The sequence below is a fragment of the Ambystoma mexicanum genome, chromosome 9 (assembly GCF_040938575.1).
Source record: "Ambystoma mexicanum isolate Mex_15411 chromosome 9, UKY_AmexF1_1, whole genome shotgun sequence".
NCBI lineage: Eukaryota > Metazoa > Chordata > Amphibia > Caudata > Ambystomatidae > Ambystoma > Ambystoma mexicanum.
This window is the reverse complement of record NC_090931.1, coordinates 426965257-426988675: the sequence shown is the minus strand read 5'-3', so window position 1 is coordinate 426988675 and position 23419 is coordinate 426965257. Positions and strand designations below refer to the sequence as shown.

Genomic DNA, 23419 nt, shown 5'->3' with positions numbered 1-23419 from the left:
AGCCTTTGATTTCTGTAAAGATTTTGGAGGGTTTTCTGTGATTGGGAGGCCACTCTCATCCAGTTCACTCAGGCCCACTGCTGGAATCCTCCTAAGGTGTCTTCTCTGAAGTTCCTGGGCCCTTATTAACTTTCAAGTTAACAACTTATTTGTTAGAACAGTCTTCCTCAGGAACTCTGACTTTTGCCTGCAACAGACACCTATCTCACCCTGCATACAGCTGGCACCTAGATTACTAGGGGCCTTCTTCTGCCTGTGAGTGAACTTGCGCAATAGACTAGGGAAGTACTGGATAAGTAAAGGATTCTGTCTTGAAAATAATTGTCGAAAAGTACTTACCTGGGAAAGACTTGGTTGGTAACTGTAACTCTGAGAGTGAACAGTTATAAAAGTTCTTACTTAGCTTGAATGTTTGTTGTGCCATTCTGAAAAGTATATATATAAGGTTAATTTACTCACCTGTGAATTGTTTGTACCTCTTTCCCAAAAGTAATGCTGTTGGTTTCACTTTTCTATTGGTTTTACTCCACATGAATAGGTGGGGTCTATACTAAATGTGTATGATAAGGTTTGACTTCCCTAGAATTACTGTTAGGCATTCTGAATAAGGTGTTATGCCTTGGTCTGTGTACCTTGAAGCATAATGGTGTGTTTGTATGAATGTTTGTATGACTCTATAACCAGTATTCATCCCAAGACTTAACTTGGTCTACTTGTATTTATATTACACCTTTATTTTTTATAATACTTCTGGTTATCACTGTTTCTATTGAATCCTTGGTGTACTACTGGTTCAGTGTACTTACCTACAGCCCACTCTCACTCCTAAGAGCAGCCTGGCTGCTCTGTCTACGCTACCATATACTCAGGTACTCGGGTGGTACAGCCTTATACTTAGAGTGGAATCTTGTACTTTCTCAGTGGAATGGTTTTACTAATACTAAGCCCTTACTTAGACGTCAGCAAAACGGTCCCAACAGGATCTTCAGCTTATGCTGAAATTTGCCTGTCCTCACAATTTCAGCCTTCTGGCAACAAGGAAAGCTGAGCTGGGGCTGCCTCCGTGTTCACCGTGGGAAGATCACCCGTTGGCACCTGACCATGGGGCCCTCTGCTGGAACCATCCTTATGCAAGTCCGTGAGGTGTCCTGAAGGGTCTGCACAGCCAAGGTTTGCGTAGTTTTTTCCTTTGGGGTCTTCTTCAAGAGGTTGCCTCGAACCGTCTAGTGAGAACCGCGACAGAAGATTGGAGCCCATGCGAATTGTGGAAGACCTGCACTGTCATCTGGAAGAATCCGAGTTGGAGAGGGGAGGGTGGTAAGTGGACAAACCTGTTGCTAACCCCTCTGTCTCCCATAGGGTAACATTGGTGGAGAGCACTTGTTCCTAAACTCCCTCTGGCCTGGCCTTTCGTCGTCAAACCTGGACCAAGGATCCTGTACTAAGATTCATCTTTTTTTAACAGGATAGAGTTGGAGTACTTAATTTATTTGTAGAAAATACTTAAACCACTTTAAGGAACTTTTCAAACACCACAGCATCCCAATGCATCATCTCTGAAATGCCTTTCCTGGAGAAAACCATATTGGAACTTGTTACTTTTTTGGCACACAGCCTCATATATCCTAGGTCTGGACTTCATAAGACAGAGGACACTGGGTTCTGATCTAAATCAAGTTTTTCTTGCATTGAATTACCTGCTGACTACTAGTAGGTGGTATTATCTCTAAAGGGGAATGTGATATGTTTTTGTATTACTATACTTGCTTGTGATATTTGTATGCTTAGTGTTTTTAGAAAGGCCTAATAAATAATTGTATTTTTATGTACTGCCTGAGTGACATGAATTAAATGGTGTTTCTCTCTGTGGACTGATTGTAGTCCTAGACCACTCTCTCACTTTTTCTGAAAGTAAGCTTGCTCATCCACACTACTTTAATTGGGTTTTGGCTATCCTCTGTGTCTTCCTTGTTGAAGGGTGGCCTCCTAAAATCATACTCGCAGGGGTTGATTTTAGAAATCCATCTCAACTCTCTGGCTGCTTCTAAACGTATAGTGTGGTCCAGTGTTGAAGTGATCAGATTTGCTATTGCTAGCATCAGCGTGTGAAGATAGGATTGTTAGAGATAAGTCTCAATAATAGAATGTTTGTTAGGTTTCTTCATAATGTAACCTGTTTTACATATTTTTGGACTTTGTTTTGTACCGAAGGACCTTTGATGCTTGACAAATTGCTTTTATTACATTTCAATTCGGCTGGGTATGGACAGGGAACAATGGGATGAGGGTGGTGGGAGGAAGTGTTCACTATTACTTTTAACCTAATCTCATATACTTTTCTTTGTTGTTGATTTGAAAAACTAAATATACTCGGTGCATACATTTTTGAGCATCTGTATAGTCTCTTCTCCTCTCATAACCTATTGTGCCAAGGTACTTGGCTTCCAGCTAGCTATCCCCTCCTAGTACTGTAGCCCGATTGCCCAGCTAAATTATTTACTGATTGTTTTGGTTTAGTTTGGTGAACACCTTATTTCCACCTTCCTTCGGGTAGATCTCTTCACATCCATCAGAAATCTTCCAAACAGCTCTTTGACTGTTTTGAATGAACATGTGGAGCCTTTGCCAATGGCTGTATGCACCTGCCTTTTATCTCATTCAGCGTATAGTTAAATCTTGAAGAGTGTGTGTTGTTGGTGTTACTGCTGTATTTGCTATCACCTGAGTTCATGGACAGTAGAAAGTGGCACTGTGGAATAAAATAGAATGCTGCATTAGACTTCTTTGACATCCAGTCAGGTTGTATTTAAATGACTGAATTCTTCTGATTTTCTTCCTTATCCTAGGACCCAAGTCAAATTCCTGCCTGGTTAAAGATCAACAAGAATTATTATCCAGATTTCATCATTCGTGACCCAAAGGTAACCACAGCACTGGCAAACAACTTGCTGTTATTCCCTGCAATCTGTTAGTAATGCTTTTTTATATCTTTTCTAATCTACATATTTCACCTTGGGCCAGTCCATGGTAAGGTAAGCGACTTAAAGCACTTCAGTGGTGCAATACAAGTAATGATAATTATTGGGCGACGTTTGTGAATCCCTTTCATTAGGGAAAAAGATGTAAGCTTTTGGATACTGTTTCATAGAGGAGTTCAAATCCATCCATGACATTTTGCATCTGCTGAATTATTGCAGTGGCAATGTGTGTCAACTTATGTTTTGTTGTCCACTATGTACCTTTCACATGCCATCACTAGGTGTTTTTGTGACCTGTGTAGAAGTTAACACTTTGCCTACTTACTGCCTATTTGGATTATTGCAATGGGTTCTAATGACCTCTGTGTTTAAATGTCACCAATCTGTTGGGAATGATTATCTTTTTGCAACTTTTGTCGTTTCGTAAGGAACACCATTCTTTTTGCTCTGTTTTTTTATCCTCTCCTGGATTTTTGATCTGAACTAAAACCTTCCGCTTCGCTTCCCTTGCTTTTTGCTCACATATTGGGGTAAAACTGATCAGCCCTTCAGACTATCAGTACTGGGGAAACTTTGTTTCCATTTTGAATTCTTGGATTTTCAACTTTGCGCACAGCATCTTACAATGCAGTGCAATGGGAATATATGTGTATCCTCATAGCTTTTTAGACATGGGGGTTTTTGGTTGCTTTTATGTGTGTCTAAAGACAAGTTGGTGGCAGAAGTTACAATTTTACTGTTTTCGCTTTATTTCTGGTGTGCACATTCACGTTCATCGCTTATGGCTACTAAACATGGCTAGTGCCCTAAAATGGCTGTGCCACAAGAGTTTCGCTTGTTCTTTGTCCATATTGTAGTTTGGACTTCTTCCTGCCCTCTCAGGTCAGGAAAGCCCTTATATGGTCATGCACTTGCCTGGGAAAGCTACTGCTTTCACAGAGGCCTTTGTGTGTTTGTGTGTGGTCTGTCTCGCCCAGGATGGGGGCTTGGACCGTCTAGTCCCAGTCCACATCACCGGTGCCAGAAGGGCTGCTTCTGAGGCCGATGTGAAACCAGTAGTTGTCCATGATTGGACAACTACTGGCTGTTTGAATGGTGGTCTGAGAAATTATCCTATGCTAGGAGGTGAGCGCAAAGCCAATAGGTCATTGGGTTCCTATGTTATTGGTAGGTGAGTATAAGGTATGCGTCAGCAGTTAAGACAGAAGGGTAATTTCTCGGAAACTCTTTCAAGAAAGGTAACAGTAGATTTTGAAACACCTAACTGTTTGCACTACCAACCAGTGTCTAACTCGGATCTATATTGACACTTGTCGTGTATATTAGATGTTCATAAGTTCCATCCTACTGACTAATAAAAGTTTACAAATATATGGATTTGACAGATAATTTTTAATATTCCATTAACAAAAAAAATGCCAGGCCAACACGTGTTTCAACCCTATCTGGGCCGTCTCCAGGGCATAAACAAGTATAGTTGAGTTTAAACAAATACGCCTCCATTATCAATATAATGCCTGTGGGGGGATGGCTTGCCTGGGATCAGATACACGGCAGCAACCGGCAGCGTTGAACGCACTGACGCGTTCAAATGGCGAATCATGACTGAAGCTGACAAGTTCTTTCATTGAAACACCTGATTTCAGGACATTAAGATGGTCGGAAAATACATCCCTCCACGGGCATTATATTGATAATGGAGGCTATATTTGTTTTAACTCCACTATACTTGTTTAAGCCCTGAAGACGGCCCAGATAGGGTTGAAACACGTGTTGGCATGGCTTTTTTTGTTCATGGAATATTCAAAATTATCTGTCAAATCCATATATTTGTAAACTTGTATTAGTCAGTAGGATGGAACTTATGAACATCTAATATACACAAGTGTCATTATAGATCCCAGTTAGACACTGGTTGGTAGCGCAAACAGTTGGGTATTTCAAAATCTACTGTTTGAGTGGTGATGAGCCTTATCATTGCCGGCCTTGGACTTTCTATCATTTTGGATTTTGGATAAAAGGAGAACTTCTGCAGCTATTCTTGATCTAAGTTGGAGCCAACAATTCCTCGATGAAGAAGAGCAGTCCATTGATGACCCCAAGACGGCTCCTAAAGTGGCCCAGCATCCTCTCCAGTGTCTGTGCCAGTGAAACCCTGCTCCTCTACCTGATCTCCGAAGACCCTGAGTGGTGCTTCAGCCCTGGGACTAGTGGGACCAACTATTCTCTGCGCCTTCTCAAGGATCCTGCCCTTAAGAGCCTTCAGAAGAGTCCCTGGACTGCCCGGTGGTTGACGAGCTCTCTCGCGAGCTACCTTGCCAGAACCGTCAGTGGTCTATGTTTGAGTCTGGAACCTTTGTGGTCGCCAGCTTGTGCCACATGTCCTCTTCGCCCCATATTCCAGCTCCATATCTTTAAGGGAACCGGTCCTATAGCACCTCTTGTGACTGCAACTGGAAGGGCGCCTGTTGTTGCCTGCAAACAGTGATCATCACTGGAACTCTCCTTCCTTCATCCTGTGAAGTGTCCTGAAAAGCTCTGCATCATTGGATTCTGCATTTCTTGCCCAACGGGATTGCATCTTGTAATTGCACCCTACTGGAAGAATCCTCAATCCCTTTGTCTCCTGTCTCTACTCCACTCCTCTTTGGTTGTCGAACCTCAGTCGGTATGCTGCCCCTGGGTTAGTCTTGGGTCTGGAAGAAAGTAGAGGACTTACCTAATCTTGGGTCAATTGTTGTTGAACTTTTAAATAGTTTGAAACTAATCGCCACCAGAAGCCCTTAGCCTTCCTTTAAAAGAGAACTCATACCTGTGAGAAACATTGTGTTGGACCCTGCTTTTGTGCACAAGGCCCTATTAATCTTGTGTTTGGACTTCTAAAGTTAGGATATTGTACATGTGAATGGGTGCCATCATTCTACTGCATCTGCATTACCCGCATTGCTTGTTTGAGTTATTTGATGAAGTACAATAAGTGAACATACTGAAGATTTTATTTATTTGTATCATAGAGTATTTTGATATTACTGCCTGCTAGTTTAGTTTTTCAGTGTATTCCAAAGGCCTAAATAAATAACGGTATTTTTAGAACTGTCTAAATTTAATTATGTATTATATTGTGTGAACTCATTGATGGCCCGCATACCCCATTCACACTATCCTGAGACAAAGCCTTCACTGCTCATCCGTGTACCTTGATTGGGTTTTGTCTAACCTCTCGGAGCTCCCTGTTCATCATACCTAGGTTGGCCTCCTATAACCTACCCACAGGCCAGATTCTTGCAATCCACGTTAACAACTTGTTAACAGGCCTTTGTTCAGTGACTTCTATTGGCTTTTACAGCTGTTAGAAATTTCCCTTCAGTAGATGTCTTGTGCAAAGCTGACAGTGGGAGCTGTAGCATGGTTCTTTCTGTGCCCCAGTGTTCTTCAAATCCCCCTTTAAAGAAACTGTATTGACCAAATCTGTGTTTGTATTTTCTTTTTTTAAACGTTATTAATTGCCTCGAAGCAGGGATGCCCACCACAACCTGAGTGGATGCAGTATTACATTGACTCTGGAAACCTTTGGAAACCAAGGGAAGCCAAGTAGTTTCTAGAAGCCCAGCACAACACAACTCTTGATCAAGTTTCTGACTTTATGAATCTAGCCTTTGCAAGATTAAAATGTGAATGTTGTTTAGTTCCCGGGCGCCCAGTAGATCAGCACAGTGCATACTTGGAGAGACAATATATGCGTACATAGTATCCGTGAAGATGGATTTCTAGAACCTGGCCTGGTGGACAAATTTTAGGAGGCATGGGCGTAATTTTAGGGGGGTACAGGGGTGTTTGTCCCCACCCAACTTTCATGGCACTCCAATTTGTCCCCATTTATTTGGCTGGGGCACCTTTTCTGCAGATGTCATGTTCGCCCCCCCCCCCCCCCCCCCAATATTTTCAGCAAAGTTACTCCACTGTTAGGAGGCCACCCTAGTTATAGTGAACAAAGGGAGAGGTGAGTCAAAAACGACTCAAGGTAGCAATGGAGAGCAGTCAAGGCTATTCTCACGTGAATGTGATTGGGGTATAGGGGGCCACAATGAGTCCACACAATTTAATTCCTTACCATAATGTACAAATTGTACACGTTCTAGGGCCAAAATGCACACTAAAAAATGCAACCAGCAGGTGATAATGTCACACAACACTCTAAACATTTCTGAGGCTTGTGGATCTACGTAGAATCTCATGCTTTGCATAGGTCGATGTTGGGGAGAATTCTCAGAAATGTGCTACTTCCTCTCTACCTTAGAGACCAGCAACTTTGCTGGATTTTGAGGACTTTAATTTTTACCCTGGAGAGAGTGAGGCCCTTTTTCCCACTCTCTCATGTATTTTAATGTGATTTGTAACTCTGTTTTTCTTTTGGTTATGGAGTCTGACAAACTCCATACGCATCTTCTTTTACATTGTCACACAACACCTTCAGTGCAGTGGCACAGGGAAGTCTTTCAGATTTCCCAAAGGTTTAAATACCTTCTCTTGGATAAACTACTGTTTCCAAGAGCGGTAAAGGGAAATTGACTTTACTTACATTTGTAACTTTCTAGACCCAGCACACACTTACAATAGGGTGCTGGAGGGGTTACTTAGTATCCCCTTTGTCTAGCTTCTCATGGAACAATTTTATGTTACCCTTTCCGCGATGAATGGCTGGTGGCAGTGGTTTACTTTTAACTACCGTGGTGTGCATTTACTGCGGGCTGTGTTCGCAGCTGCAGTAAAGCACCCATGGGTGCCATTTTTGTCAAAATGACCCCGGTCTTCTTTTTTCACCATTTCATAGTGGAAAGGTTCTTCTTGAGATTTACTCTGCGTGCCAAACCAGGTCTGGTCCCCTAGTTCATTTTGCCTTTGGTGGGATTCACGAGTGAAGCCTACCTATGGCTCCAGGGTGTCTGGCAGAGGCAGGAAGCGAGGGAGGTGCCCGAAACTCCCTGTGCTTATTCTCCTCAGAGACCAGAATGCACTCTTCGGTGATTGGCCGGCCGGCTGGCTGTCCGGGAAGGACAGCCACCCTGTGGGGGACTGACAGCTAGGCTGGAATGAATGGGAGAAACCTGCATAAAAGGCAAGGCTTCTTGACTTGGAAGGCAGTCTCGACCACTGGACGAAGGAATGTGAAGAAGAACTTGAAGAGGATGCCTGCTGCAACTCTGAACCGTTGGTTTGCCCGGTAAAGCCCTGCTGCTGTGCTGAAATTACTAATTCGTATCGACAGACAAGCCCCTGCAAGGAAGACTTCTCCCTTTAAGTTGGTGGGACCAATCAACTCCAAAGTAAGTCACCTTGACATCCTCTCGAAGCTGGTTGAATTTCCCCTGCAGTCGTTGCTGGAACCGAATAGCCAGGGAGAGGACACCGGATACCAGATCATGTGCATTGCTTTTAAGCTGGCCAAGAGCTCCAGGAAGATCCTCCGGACTCCCAGGAAGCAGGACTGACTGAGCCTGAGCCGCCTCAACAGAGTGCCGGACCCCAAATGCAAGGAAAGGCCATCTCGACAGCCAGGAGCCGCAGTGTTGCTATTTGCGGCAGACGCGAGGAGCTGAAACGCTGAAGTGCCACTTGTTTGAAGATTGCCGGTTGCGAGCGGTGACGGTCCAATTGCAGTGCAGGAGTCCCCAGAAATCCTCCCTCTTGTCCCCACGACTGAAGCTCAGGAACACCAGGATCTGCAGAGCTGCACAGGAACAGAAGTCATCTGCTGCACCTTTTCTTAAACCTGTAAAGTCTGAGAGAACTTACCTCTTTTTGTGACACCTTGCTTGTCCTCGTTGGAGACTTGTCTCGGTTGACCCTGTAGAGTTGCCAACAGCTTCTTTACCTCACCAGCCTAATCAGCTTGTGGCCCTACTTTGAATTTCTTCTTATTCTACAAAGACTTCTAAAACATTGTGCAAGACTTTTACTTAACTGCAAGAAGTGCTTCAGTTCACCTTGACTTTTGCTAACTTAACGTTGGCTGGCCTGGCTCCCTGAATGACTCTTCTCTCCTCTGCTTAGATGTGGTGTCTTCCTTCCAGGAAGGGGTTAACTAACTTTGCATTGGGGGTTACCAAAAGTACTTACCTGCTTAAGAATATTTGTGTGATCTCTTGTTCTCTTCTAATCTTTTTCCTTTGACATATTCCTAAAACGGATTTTAAATGCAACAGTGATATATTAATGTCCCCAGCACCATAACTATTGAAGACACTTAAGGGTGTAGGTAGTGTCTGTGGGACATCCCAAATGGGTACTTGCTGATTTAGAAATATTAAGAGTGTGTATTTTTGAAGTGTATTTGAGTGTTACTATTATATTGCCCCTTCTGAAGAAGGCTTATTCTAACTGATTGATAAATAAATGAATAATTGTTTAATCAAGAAACCTTGTGTGTAAGAGTTTATTTGAATACGTGTCACTGTGAATCTCTGTATAACTCCCCTATAGCTCACATTGACCCCTCTTGAGATGAGCCTGGCTGCTCAACACGCTACCAACCTGTGTAGTACAGACTTATACCAAAGGTTGGGTTCCTATTGCCAGGAGGTCATGGTTGTTGTAGTGCACCTAAAGGGTACTGCATACAGTCTTGCCTAACAGATACCAATCACACAGATCAAGAGGCTGAGAACTAGGAAGGAGAGGCCCCACAAGAGGTGTATAACCTTTTAGGAGCGACTGTCACTTTAAATGTATCTTCTCACAGTACTCCGCGGAAGGGGTCAATATAACAACTCTGGCCACAGTAGGATGGTGTTACTAACAGAAGACAAGTGGTTGTTGGAGACAATGAAAAAGGGATATTCCATTGAATTACTGCAACAACAAAAATAAATACCTCTGAAACGGACAGAACAGAAAGGGAACACAATCCTGCTGCTTGTAGCAGTGGTAGAAGCACGCCTATCAAAAGGGTCTTTAGAAAAGATACCACAAAAGAAAAGTGACAATGGTATATATTCAGTATACTTCCTTATTCACAAAACCTGCAACTACATGATGTGCACTATGCATAGCATTTGACTCTAAAGCAGACTAGTGTGCTGAATTACTATTACAGGTAAGTTATGTTTCCCTTAATGTATGCTGCAAATGGCTTACCATACCTTTTTAATGACTGCTCTCATTCTGAGATTGCTACTTTTGCTGCTTTGCCATGTTTATCACTAGGGGGATTTGTGTGAATATGAGAGTTTACCTGTGGCCTGGTTTAGGCTAAATATGTTTCCTCCAAATGTTAAGCTATTTTCTCATAGCAGGTACATATAACCTTGTATCATCTAAGTGTTTGGTTATTAGTTGAACTCCAAATTCAATTAGTTGAAATGCAAATTACTTTATTGGTAAAAATGTATTTCTTTTTGCATAGCTTAACTTAAACAGGCATTGCTTTTTGTACAGCTTAGCTTACAGATGTACTGGTGTAGGTGGTTGTCAGAGCCTTGTGGCTGTCCTCAGCAGTTAACAAGTCTCCTAATGTAGACTTACTTTGCGATAAGATAGTATCAAAACTTAAAGCTTTTGTAATTAAAAAGATTGCATTTCCAAGACGATGTGTATATTGACTGCTGCATGCATACCTCTGCATTATCTTCCTCTAGAAAGCACCAGTGTGGGAGATCACCGGTGCAGAGTTCTCCAAGTCGGAGGCACACACTGCTGACGGCATCTCTATTCGATTCCCCCGCTGTACTCGATTTCGTGACGACAAGGACTGGAAAACCGCAACCAATCTGCACCAGCTAAAGGTAAGATGCTGCTAAAGTGTCTTGAAATTAAAAACCTGCTGCAGAAGATGGTAAGACATGATTTAACATGCTTGGGACTTGCCAAAAGGCTGCAAAGTCTAAGGTTAAGGCACCACTGAAATCTGCTACAGCATTGTCCCATAAGCTTCTGTAGCTTTAGCGTTTTCTCGTGCCTGGCTCCTCTGTGGCAGTGACTTGCTAGATTCTTTACCTAGCACTCTGTTTGAATATGGGGTGCCCATTGTCAGCTCCAGGCCTTCAATGCAAGTTACTGTCCCATTTTTTCCCACTGCCTAATAAGCTGAGGATCCTGTTGTGTACTTTCTAGGCACCAGTAGCTTAGATGCTGTCACTTTATTGGCACTTCCCGCCTCTCACATGCGTGGAAAGTCGCAAGACACCTCACACTGATTGTCATTCTTATCTACTGGGCATACGGATGTGTTGCCTTTTCACTTTGCTGCATAAGCAGGGTTTCACCAACAACTGCTTTGTCTGCATGATATTTGGGTCTGATATCTGGTTTTCCAGTGACATGCTTTGGTTATACTAGTGTTTCGCAAAAAGTGGGTAGACTGTGAACGTCAAAATGGGATTTTCACAGGGTATGCGTAACTGGAAATATGGGATTCTGCTAATTGAAAGCATACTAGAATTGAGTAAAGATCAATTGGAACTAATTGTGTAAACTGGCATACTGTACAAAATGTGAAACATCTGGGATTGTAACCTTCTGAATGTACTTGCACAGTGCAAATTCCTGGTTGCCTTTGATCTTATTTCTCTTCATCAATATAATTTGCTTCTTATTGTCTTCTTCCTTCTCACTGTCTGTCTTGTTCTTTTTCTCGTTTTCTTTCTTTCCAACTTTTGTCCCCTAAATTATGGAATGCTCTACCAGTAGATATTTTCTCTTCTCCACTTAATCCTTTTTGAAAAAACTCTTAAAAATCGTTAGTCGCTGATTTGTCCAACTGATATTTTAGGGTTTTATTTCAAGATTATTATTTACAGATTTTCTTTTGTCTAATTTGGTCATAATTTCTTTAATGTTAAATATGGTGAATTTTCATGGTTCTTGTACTGCTTGCTTTTTCTATGTAAAGCTTTTGGGTAAGCATGCAGTACGATTTGAAAACACTCAATATATCAACATAGTGCACACTGTGGAATCTGAGCATTGCACAAATTTGTTGTATACTGGAAATTCCAAACTGTATGCTTAGAATATCTAAAACCACCCACCCCCGCATCCCCAGCGCTCCTTTACTGGTCACACACATCAATGATATTGCCTAATTGAATTAAAAAATGTCTTCCATAAGTGTTTAAACTTGGCAGAATACAGTTTGGCTATGCAGCAGTGTTATTTCTACTGTTATTTGCCTTTCAGTAGTCATGCCTGACATCCTGCATCTCTGCAACCCCTTCAAACAGAGCTAAAACCGAACGTCCTGCCACTCACGCCCCTCAAAAGTCCTGCAATGTTCAATTCCCCCTCATTTTGATTGATCACCATGCCTTCCATAGACTACAGTGGTACCACCATTGAAGCAAAGTTATTTCACTCTGCAGAATATTGTTGTACATCATGCATCCACAAATAACCATACGGCATGTCCCTCCCCCCTACATATCAACCTTGAAGTGTCCGAAGCACAAGAAGTCAGATACTTTTGGCAAGTGAGTCCCTTGGGTTGTCCAACTCCAGACCTCGGTGGCTGAGATCCTAACAGGTTTTCGGGATATCCCTCATTAATATTCAAGATGAAAAATTAACCTACATTTATAATCATTGTATGCAAATTGCTAGTGAATATTAATGAGGGGTATCCTGAAAACCCAACTTTTAGGGAGAATTCTCAGAAATGTGCTAATTCCTCTCTACCTTAAAGAACCACAGCTCTTTTGCTGGACTCTAGGACTTTATTTTTTTGCATGGAGAGGATGAGGCCCTTTTCCCCACTCTCTTGTACACAGAGGTGAACAAGGGTATTTATTCAACGTACTTCCTTGTTCCAAAAAAAGATCTGACCATGTGCCCGGTACTAGACCTGAGCCCTGCAAACACATTTGTAAAACCACAAAAATTCTGCATGACAATGCTACAAGGAGTAATCCTTCTGTTAAAAATGAGAGATTACATGGCACATTGGACATAAAAGATGCCTATTTTCATATTTCAATGTTCCCAGCCCACAGAAGATTCTTGCGGTTCAAAGTAGCAGACCAACACTATCAGTTCAAGGTGCTGCCCTTCGGAATAGCCTCAGCTCCAAGGGTGTTCACCAAGGTACTTGCGGTGGGGGCAGCGCGCCTACGCAGAGAGTCCATCCCAGTGTACCCTTACCTGGACGACTGGCTGATCACGGGAGAAAACTACCATCTTTGCAAACTAAACACGCAAAGGACACTAGACCTTCTCTTCCAATTGGGCTTCTCAATAAACGAGAAAAAGTAAAGTCTGATACCAAACACATCTAAACAATTCCTAGGAGCTGAATTAGATACAAGGACAGACTTAGCCTACCCATCCATAGAGAGAGTACAAAATATGCTTCAGCAAATACCACAGTATCAAGCCGGTCTCCAGATAAGCGTACGCAAAGCAATGCGTCTGCTAGGTATGATGGCATTGTGCATTTACCTGGTCTCCCTCGCGCGCCTGCGCATGCGAGCAATGCAGGAATGGTTTGCGAAAAACAATGGTCTCAGGGAAGTGGTCAGTGGGACGATCTAGTGGTGGTTTCGCCAACACTGGTTCAGAACTTAAGCTGGTGGTCAAGGGAAAATCTACTCAACGGGAAACCATTCCACAAACCAGAACCACAAGCGGTCGTCGCAACTGACGCGCCCCTTTCCAGGTGCGGGGCCCACTTCCTTCACCACACAGCACACGGCCTGTGGTCACAAGTGACTGCACAGAAACACATGAACATACTGGAGGTGTTGGCAGTCCTCAAGGCCCTACAAGCCTTCGAAGAACACCTGTCGGTACAAGTCCTAACAGACAGCACCACTGCAATGTTCTATGTCAACAAGCAGGGAGGTACACACTCTCCAAATCTGTCCAAGCTGGCACATAAAATATGGAAGTGGGCACTCAGACGGGGGATGTCCCTGTCCTCCCAACATGTTCCAGGGGTACTGAACACACTAGCGGACTCTCTCAGCAGATACCCTCTACCAGAAGAGCGCGAGTGGCAACTACACACAGACGTAGTAGACCACATCTTCTCTCTTTGTGGATACCCTTCTTTAGACTTGTTCGCTACAAAAGAAAACAAGCAATGCCCAGACTTCGCGCCAAGGTTCCCCCAGCCACACTCCAAGGGGAACGCCTATGGATGAACTGGTCAGGGATATTAGCTTACGCTTTCCGACCCCCCCCCCCCACACCCCTCCCCCCCAACTCCATTAATCAGCAGGATAGTGAACAAAATACACAGGGAACAGATGACACTCATCCTAATTGCTCCTATTTGGGCGAGACAACCGCAGTATCCACATCTGTGCAAGCTGGCAATGTGCGAACCCAACACGAGGGATCAACGTTACACCCACAACCTCACTCTTGGAACTTATCAGCATGGCTCCTGAAGTCATAGAGTTCGGACACCTTAATCTTCCACAACAGTGTATGGACATCCTAAAAGAAGCACGGAAACCAAACACCAGACACTGCTATTTCCACAAATGGAAGAGATTCGTCATTTGGTGCCAATCTAAACAGATCAACCCCATAGAGTGTACTCCATCCCACATTCTTACTTGTATGCTCCACCTGTTGGATTCCGGATTGGTCTTTACCTCTCTTAAAGTCCACCTAGCAGCTTTATCAGCTTACACCACCTCTCAAAGAAATATCTTTTGGTGGAAAGTGCCAGCCATTAAAGCTTTCATGGAGAGAGTGAAAAGAATACATCCTCCAGTCTCTAACCCCCGGCCTGGTTGGGATTTAAATGTAGTACTAGCAGAACTCATGGGACCCCCCCTCGAGCCTTTGCAACAGGCTACCCTTCGAGACATTACCTATAAAACTGCCTACTTAGTGGCTATCACTTCCATAAGAAGAGTCCGCGAGATCCAAGCCTTGTCAGTGCAGGACCCCTTCTTTGTCATTCATAAGGACAAATTGGTTTTACGGACTCACCCTAGGTTTTCACCTTCATTTATTTCCAAGTTTCACGTAAACCATTCTATTGAGCTCCCAGCCTTCTTTCAAAAGCCAACTAGCTCATCTGAGGTCAAACTCCACACACTAGATGTGAGGAGAGCGGTTCCCTACTACGTAAGTAAGACCAAACCGCTTAGGAAAACTGATCAACTGTTTGTCTCCATGGCTATAGGCAGACAAGGAGAGCGTGTTTCAAAGAGAGCAATCTCTAAATGGATAGTCAAATGTATACAGTTATGCTATTCATTATCAAACAAGACACTGCCTTCTACACCTAGAACCCACTCCACACGGGGCACTGGGGCTACTTTAGCTTTTCTTGCAAACGTACCATTAGACAACATTTGCAGAGCAGCTACATGAAGCTCAGTTCACACCTTCACTCAGCACTACTGCATTGACGCACATTCCAGGACAGATACACAGGTGGGACAAGCGGTTGTGAAACATCTATTTGCTGCTACTCCTTCTCACAACCCACCACCTTCTCATAACACTGCCCGCTAATCTATGCATAGCATGTGATCTAAGCAGATTACACAAGCAACAGAAGGAATACATTACTCACCGTAATCGTATCTCTGGTGCTTGTATCTGCTTAGATTCACATGCGCCCACCCTTCCTCACCTGAGAGAAGGTGCATAGATGTTTACATGAGCTTTTCATATATATTTATGTATCTCTTTAGGAACTATGTACTCGCAATACTCCTCATGCTACCTCATGTACGAAAAATTACAATCTGAGGGACCTACACGCGTGAGGGATCATGGGTACAGGGGACGTCACAATAGTGATAATGCCATATTTCAATACCCATTTGCAAATTTCGAAAAACTGAAATGCTCCGCAGCTTTCACTAGATGTCGGCCTATGCGTAGCATGTGAATCTAAGCAGATACAAGATTATGGTGAGTAATGTATTCCATATCGCTGGAACAACACGCACCGTGTGTGCAATCATGGTCTCCCTAGAGAGCACACAGAGAAACACTAAATCGTGTAAACTCTTCAAAGCATTAACGTTGAAGGACCGCTGCACTAAAAGCGTCCATCAATGTAGCAGGCTCCAAACGACTGACGATCAAGGCAGCCACGTCGCACATAGTGATGCCGAAGACGATAGGGGTTCCTCTGGTTCCCACGTGCTAGTCCCCGCCTCCGGGAAGCATGCCGGCGGTGCTATGATGGAGACGACACTCGGTGACAAAAGTACCCACGTCCATCACACTAAACACACAACCCCTAGCTGTCCATAGACTACACCGTTCGACAAACACGGTCCCTGATGTCAAAAGAATGTGGGGAAACCCTTTCTTCCTCCAAGCGTCCTTTGTCCTCTGGCTCCTCGCAGCCGCAATCACCACATGACAACATAAACAGATATAGAGTAAAACAAATACTGACACTGCTCCTAAAAAACATTTCTTTCAAATGTCAAAAAACAAGCACCGAAAACGAAACACTCGACGCAAGCTTAGATTACGTAAAAACTACGATTACATTTAAAACATGCCCCAAAAACACTTTAAGACAAACCCAACGAAATCTATAGATATTTCGACCCCTGTGGATATCACATAGAAGGAGCAAAATTATACACCTTCCAATACAACTTTAACAGAGGCCTTACATCAAGGAATACATGCCTCTAATCCAGAGCTTTTACATAGACACAAATCCCTCAGAGCCCACTGTAAGGAAGGCATGGTACCAAAGTAAGGAAGACACAAGTGATCATAGTTCAAGGGTGTTTATTCAACTGCAAAATGGGTGAGATAAACACCTGATCTAATTCTAAATCGAAGATGGGAGCAAGCTATGACCATCAAATAATAATACTGTCCTTGTGGAGTCTAGTCAAATAAAAGGGCCTATACTAAACAAAAAACTGTTGCCAATCCTTACAGCTATGCTACAAAATACTCTGGGATAATGTTCACAAAATGAAAGAAGTGTTCACCATCTGATAAGTCAGGGTACGTATGCCGGGGCCTCCCTCCCCCACGTTTTGTTTTTAATACAGGACATGGTGTATCACTTGAACAAAGAAAACACCAAGGCTCCTCCAGCACAAGATCACAATTCCTTTCACCAACATTAGGGCCTTCTATGCCCAAATCTCTTTACTTGGAAGAGCCGATGTCCCATTAACAATAAAGAAATGTTCTTTTCACAATATTCAAGCAGGGTGATTTACTCTTCACCCAGGATCCCCCTAAGCCGGCCTCCGATCCTTCTTTCATAGTTTTTTTTTTTTTAACTTCTTTTTATTGGTTTTACAACATAAAAGGAATGGGAGAGAACAAACAAAACAGAAACAAAAGTCCCCCTCCCATTTTCCTTTCCCCCTTCCTCCCCCCCTCCCTCTCCCCAAAGGCTGCCGCAGTATGTTCGTGGTCCGTTGCCGCCTCGGGGCCGGCGCCGGCCGTTGTCAAGTTCGTAGCGGAGGGGCCAGTCTCCCGGTGGCCTCCCTCCTTTCCCTGGGAATTTCCCTTGGTCTTGTCTTTGCATGTGTTTGCTGGTCTTTCCCAGTTGGAGTTGCACTGTTCAGAGTCCGCGCTGGTCACGACCTCGTCTCTTTCTTCCCGTTAGTTCTCTTCTTCTGAATTATGTAGTGCCTCCCGACGTGGGCGGGTCAATTTCATCGTTTCCTGAGTCACCTGGATCGGTAATGTCAGTCGTATCGTCCTCGCCTCCGCTGCCAAACAGGTCTTGCACCAGGGAGTTCCATGCTTGTAGTCTGGCTCCACTGTCGCTCTCTCCCCCTTGTGTAGCTCTCGCCCAGACTGCCGTCTCTGCTATTGCCCATTTTTGTAGGTCGGCCCACCATCCTTCCTTCGAGGGGCCTTCGCTCTTGTTCCATGCCATCGCTATGCGGCGTTTCGCTAGTATTGTCATTAAATCCTTCATTTTTGCCACGTGTGTCATCTGCCGGTGCCCCCTTGGGAACAGGCCCAATAGGTATGTTGCTGGCGTTCTTGCTGGCATCTGTATGTCTGCTGTCAACGCCTTTTCTCTCACCGTGTTCCAGAAGTCTGCTATTTGCGGGCACGACCAGAACATGTGCACCATGTCGGCCTGTTCGTCTCCGCATCGCGGGCAGCTCCGGGTTTGTCCTTCTCCCATCTTTGACATTCTCTTGGGGGTTAGATATGCTCTATGTACTATGTATATCTGCAGTTGTCTGAACCTGGCGTTTCTGGACACCTTTTTTGTGTACATGAGGACTTTGTTCCATTCCTCGTCTTCGAAGGGTTGTTGCAGTTCCTCTTCCCACTTCATCCGTGCTGTTAGTGTTTTTTTGTTGGTGTGTCCCAGTATTTGCTCGTAGAGTCTGGACACCGTATGACCTCCTTCGGATATATCGTACCATGCCTCTAGTTCCCCTTCGGTGTCCTCAGGCTCTGGCATAGTGCTCCACCTCTTCTTTATTGTCTGAACTAGGCTATTATGCAGGATGAATTGGCCCCTGTGTACATCTTGTTCGTCCATCAGGGTCTGGAATTCAACCCACTGTCCGTCACGCCACAGGTCCCCAATTTGGGCCACACCTTTGTCTTCCCATTGTGCCCTGTACGTGGTCAGGCTGGCCACTCGGGTGTCCACCAGCCCCGCCAGTGGGATATGTCTTGAGCAGGGGTCTCGTATGCCCTGTGTCTTCCAGGCTCTTTTCCATAGTGTTCGGCCTAGTTGGGCTATTTTGGGTAGGTCTTTGGCTTGGGCGGCATTGACCCATAATAATTCTCTCAGGTGGTACCTCCGGAGTGCTGGCCCAATAATTATTGCATCTATTGAGGTCTCCTCGCCCAGCCATCGCACCACAAATTGGAGTTGTGCTGCCAAATAGTAATATTCAAAATCTGGGAGTTTGATGCCCCCCCACTCATAGCTTCTCTGTAGTGTGCTTAGTGCCACCCTGTTTCGTCCCCCTCCCCATAGGAAGGTTCTCGCCATAGTGTGTAGGCGCTTGAAGAAGGGCCTTGGTATGTTGTATGGGATGTTCGTGAAGTAATATAAGAGTCGGGGTAGGACTGTCATTTTTAGTAGTGCCGCCCGGCCTATCATGCCCAACGGTAGCGTCTGCCAGAATTTCATAGCCTTTTCAATTTTGTCTAAAGCTATTTGTGTGTTACCTGCGTGTGTTTCCCTGGTGTCGTGATAGATCTCCACTCCTAGGTATTTGAAGGTGTTCGGGGCCCACGTGATGCCCAGAGGCGGTAATTGATCTGACGGCACTGCGCGTAGGCCTGCCAGGGGAAACAGCACAGATTTTTCTCTGTTGACCACTATTCCGGATAACCTACCAAACGCGCGCAGCGCCTCTAGTAAGTCCTGCAGGTGGGTGCGTGGGTTCTGTATGTAGAGGAGTATATCGTCTGCGTATATGGATATCTGGTGTGTTTCCCCGTCTATCTCTATGCCCGTGTCTTTGTAATCCGTTCTTAGGAATACTGCGAACGGCTCCAGGGCCAGGATATATAACATTGGGGACAGGGGGCATCCTTGCTTTGTGCCTCGCTCTATGCCCCATTCCCTAGAAACTTGTCTACCCGTCTTGACTCTCGCTCTCGGGTCTTTGTATAGTAGTTCTATCCATCTTGTAAACCCTTGTCCAATCCCATAGTGGGTGAGCGTTCCCAGGAGCCAGTCCCATCCCACCGAATCGAATGCTTTGATTGCATCCAGTGAGGCTACAGCACACTCCCCTCCCTCCTGGTTTGTCCTTTCTATAACATAGTGGAGTCTGCGCAGGTTCCAGGACGTGTTCCGTTCTGGCACGTACCCTGTCTGGTCCGTGTGGATCAGGGTGGGTAGCACTCTTTTCAGGCGGTTGGCTAGTGCCGCCGTCAGGATCTTGGAGTCCTGGTTTATTAGGGAAATCGGTCTATAGGAACCGCATTCGAGGGGGGGCTTGTCCGGTTTAAGGATCGGGATTATTATAGATTCTGACATACTACTCGGGAGTCTTCCTTTCTCGTATGCTTCCTCTAGTGTTTCTAGCAGTCTCGGGGCTATGTCATTTTTATATTGTTTGTAGAATTCCCCCGGGAGCCCATCTGGCCCCGGAGATTTCCCTGTCGGGAGCTGGGCGATTACCTCCGTTAGTTCCTCTACAGTGAGAGGGGCGTCTAATATTTGGGCCTGTTCCTCCGTCAATTGTGGGAGTCTAATTTCCGCGAGGGCTTCCTTCAGGTCCCCCTCCTCTGCCTCCTGGACCCTGGAGTATAAGTCCTCGTAAAACTGCGAGAACACCTCGTTTATTCCCTCTTGGGACCTTATCACCTCTCCTTTGCTGTTCTGAATTTCATTAATTGGCTCCCGCTTAGTCTCCTGCTTGGTTAGCCAGGCCAGGAGTCTGCTAGGCTTGTCCCCCTCAGCATGTAGTTTCTGTATATATTTCCCGTAGTCTAGTCGTCCCAATCTTTCCCAGGTCTCCACGCACTGTTGTCGCAGGGTGGTGAGGTTCTCTTGTTCCGCCCCCTTCTCCCCCGCTTGTCTCTCAGCCTTCTCAATTTTCCTTTCTAACTCATCTAGTTGTGCTAGGGTTTCTCGTCTGAGACCTCCCATTTTCCCCATCGCCTCCCCTCTGACTACCACCTTGAAGGCCTCCCAGACCGTTCCTGTGCTTTCCACACTACCCTCATTATGTTCAAAATAGTCTTCTATTACGCTTTGGATGTGTTCCTGGAAGCCCGCGTCCAATAATGCCTCTGCCCTCAACCTCCATGTTGGTATAGGGGCTCTCCTGTGTGTGTGCGCCCATGTGATCGTCTGGGGGGCGTGGTCAGATAGGGTTCGCGCGTGTATGTATGCCTCAGTGAATTCCCCCAGTGTCTCCTTGCCCGTAAACAGGTAGTCTATCCGTGTGAATGTCTTGTGTGGGGCACTATAATGCGTGTATCCCCTCTCTTCCCCATGTACCTTCCTCCAGACGTCCTCGAGTCCGAGCTGGTCTAGTATCTGTTGTAGTGCTCTCGCTGGCGGCGCCGCTCTCTTGTGCTTATTATCCGACCTGTCCAGCCGGGGGTCCAGTGTGCAATTATGGTCGCCTGCCCAAATCATCGTTGCATTCCTGTACGGGGCCAGCCGGGGCGGGAGCGTTCTGAAGAAGGCCGTAGCGTCGTGATTAGGGGCATAGGTGTTCACGAGGCATATCTCCCGATTTTCTAGCATCCCATGGACTACCAGGATTCTCCCTTCCGTGTCTTTCTCTTGGTTGATGAGCTGGAATGGGACGCCCGGGGCGACCCAGGTTATGACTCCTCTGGCGTAGTTGGAGTATGTTGCACTATACATCTGGCCTCCCCATTTTTTCCTTATTTTGGCCTGTTTTTCCGCCGTCAGGTGCGTCTCTTGCAACAGTGCAATGTGGGTCCTTGTTTTGTTTAACCAGGTATAAATCCTTAGCCTCTTGACGTATGCGTTCATCCCCCTGACATTCCACGTGACAATTCTTAAGACATCTCGGTCCTTGTGGGGACTAGCGCTTGCGGCCTGTTCTTTCCCATGGGCTCGCTCGGTGTCTTATTCTCTCGGTGTGTTCCTGCCGGGGATCTGTGTCCCTTCTTCTGGCTGTTGAGTTTTGAATCGTCCGTTCGTTTTCTCTCTCGGGTCGGTTCTCTCTCTGTTGGCCGCTCTATGTTGTGGGCGGTCTTGCTTCGTGCTTCCCGCCAGCTTTTTGTTTGTGGGTACTGTCCCCTGAATTTGTTTTCCTTGCCGATTCTTTGTGTGTGACAACTGTTATTTCCTCTTCCGCTCTCCTCCTCTCTTTGCGGGCTTTGCCTTAACTTCCCAACTGTTATAACTGTTAACCCAAATAACGTCAACAAACGCCCAGCCTCCCCTCCTCTGCTCGGGCTCCACCGCTTTCCAGGTGCCGCTTTTTCCTCCTCGGCCTTGCCTGTCGCGGCGTAGTGTCTTGAAACTGACACTATAAACATTGTTTTTACTGGGGCTTCTCTGTGGGTCTTGGCGGTTCCCCCTCCCCGAGTCTTGTGCTCCCTTTGTAAGTCTCTTTACTGTGGGCTTTTCAACTTGGTGGCTGTCGGTTGCTCCTTTTCATTACTTCCCGGTAGGGCATCTCTACCGTCTTGTTCTTGCTCCTGTAGCGTTGGGTATACTTGTCGTGCCCGGTTCTAGTCTCTATTTTGCTGGGGGTGGTTTCTGTTTCGCTCGTTCCTCTCTGCCGACTGTGGAATCCCACGCTGGTCCATCCACTCCTGGGCGTCGGTCGTTGTCTCGAAGATCTGTGTTTTTCCGTCATGCAGTATTTTTAGTTTGGCTGGATACAGCAGCATGAATTTCACCCCTGCCGCTCGAAGGCGCTCTTTGGTCTGCCAGAACTGGGCTCTCTGCTTTTGCACAAGTACCGTATAGTCTGGATATATCGTTATCCTGGCCCCGTTCCTTGTGATGTTCCCTCCTTCTCTCGAGAAAGTCAGGATTTTTTCCCTATCCTTAAAGTTCATAATTTTTGCGATCATTGGTCTTGGTGGTGCTCCTGGGCGCGGTCTTCTAGTCAGCGCCCGGTGTGCCCTTTCTACCACGAAGCCTTGGGATAGGGTCTCTGCTCCCACTTCTTGGATCAAGAGGTTCTCTATGTAGTTCGTGGGGTCCCTTCCTTCCTCCCCCTCTGGCAGCCCCACTATTCGTACGTTGTTGCGCCGGGCCCTGCCTTCTGCGTCTTCAGCTCTGCGTTCTAGTATATTAATTCTTTCCAGTGCTTCCGACATTTGTGTTCGCGAGGCGGACACTTCCACTGAGTTACTCTGTGCTTGTTGTTCCACTGTTGTCATCCTTTCCGCCAGGTTTCTCGTATCTTGTCTAAGAAGTCCCACATCTACCATCACTGCGTCCAACTTGCCTTCTATCGACGTCTTTAACGCCCCTATGGCTTCCAGTATGCTGCTTTCCACTTGCCTGATCTCTCCTTGCGTGGCGTATGACTCCGGCGTGTCTTTCTCCCCAGCCCCTGGCTGCTGGTCGTCGTTCTTCCGGGTGAATGTCTCCATGACTGTTTGTCTCCCTCTGCCGCTTTTAGGCTTGTCTGGCATGTTAGTACCCACTGCTCTTGGCCTGTAGTTGGGCCCTATTCAGTCTGGTTTCGTTTGTGCTTCAGTGGGTCCTTGCTCAATTCCCACACTCGCTTCCGCTCTTCCTGCATGTGTTACCTTTTTATTAAGCGATTTCTCTCTGTGTCTTTACCCTCTTTGTCCGTTTGCCGTGTCTCTCTCCGGTGTTCTCTTCCCTCTCGCTTTTGGGTGGTTGGAGTCTGTGCCTTGCGTGAGGCGGCTCTTCCCCCAGCTTCTGCCTGTGTGGGGGGGGTCTGTTTGTGCTGGGTGGATTTGTGGTTTGTAGTGACTGTTACGTTCTCTCCCCCGCTTGCTGGTTATCTGTGAGGCAGCTGGTTGGGGTGGTGTCCGGGTCTATATGTAATTCTTTTGCTCTCCTCGTTACTACGGCGGCTACCTTCTTCTCT

General features: G+C 45.6%; 1 protein-coding gene across 5 annotated transcripts in view; it reads left to right on the top strand.

Moving 5' to 3' along the window:
- The window catches only part of LIG3 (DNA ligase 3), a 1054678-nt gene that overhangs the window by 709937 nt on the left and 321322 nt on the right, over window positions 1-23419 (top strand). For all 5 annotated transcript variants that reach the window (XM_069614890.1, XM_069614888.1, XM_069614887.1 and 2 more), the window contains exons 16-17: window positions 2847-2921; window positions 10613-10759. In XM_069614890.1, coding sequence (XP_069470991.1) covers window positions 2847-2921; window positions 10613-10759 — 222 coding nt within the window. The remainder of the gene's footprint in view (window positions 1-2846; window positions 2922-10612; window positions 10760-23419) is intronic.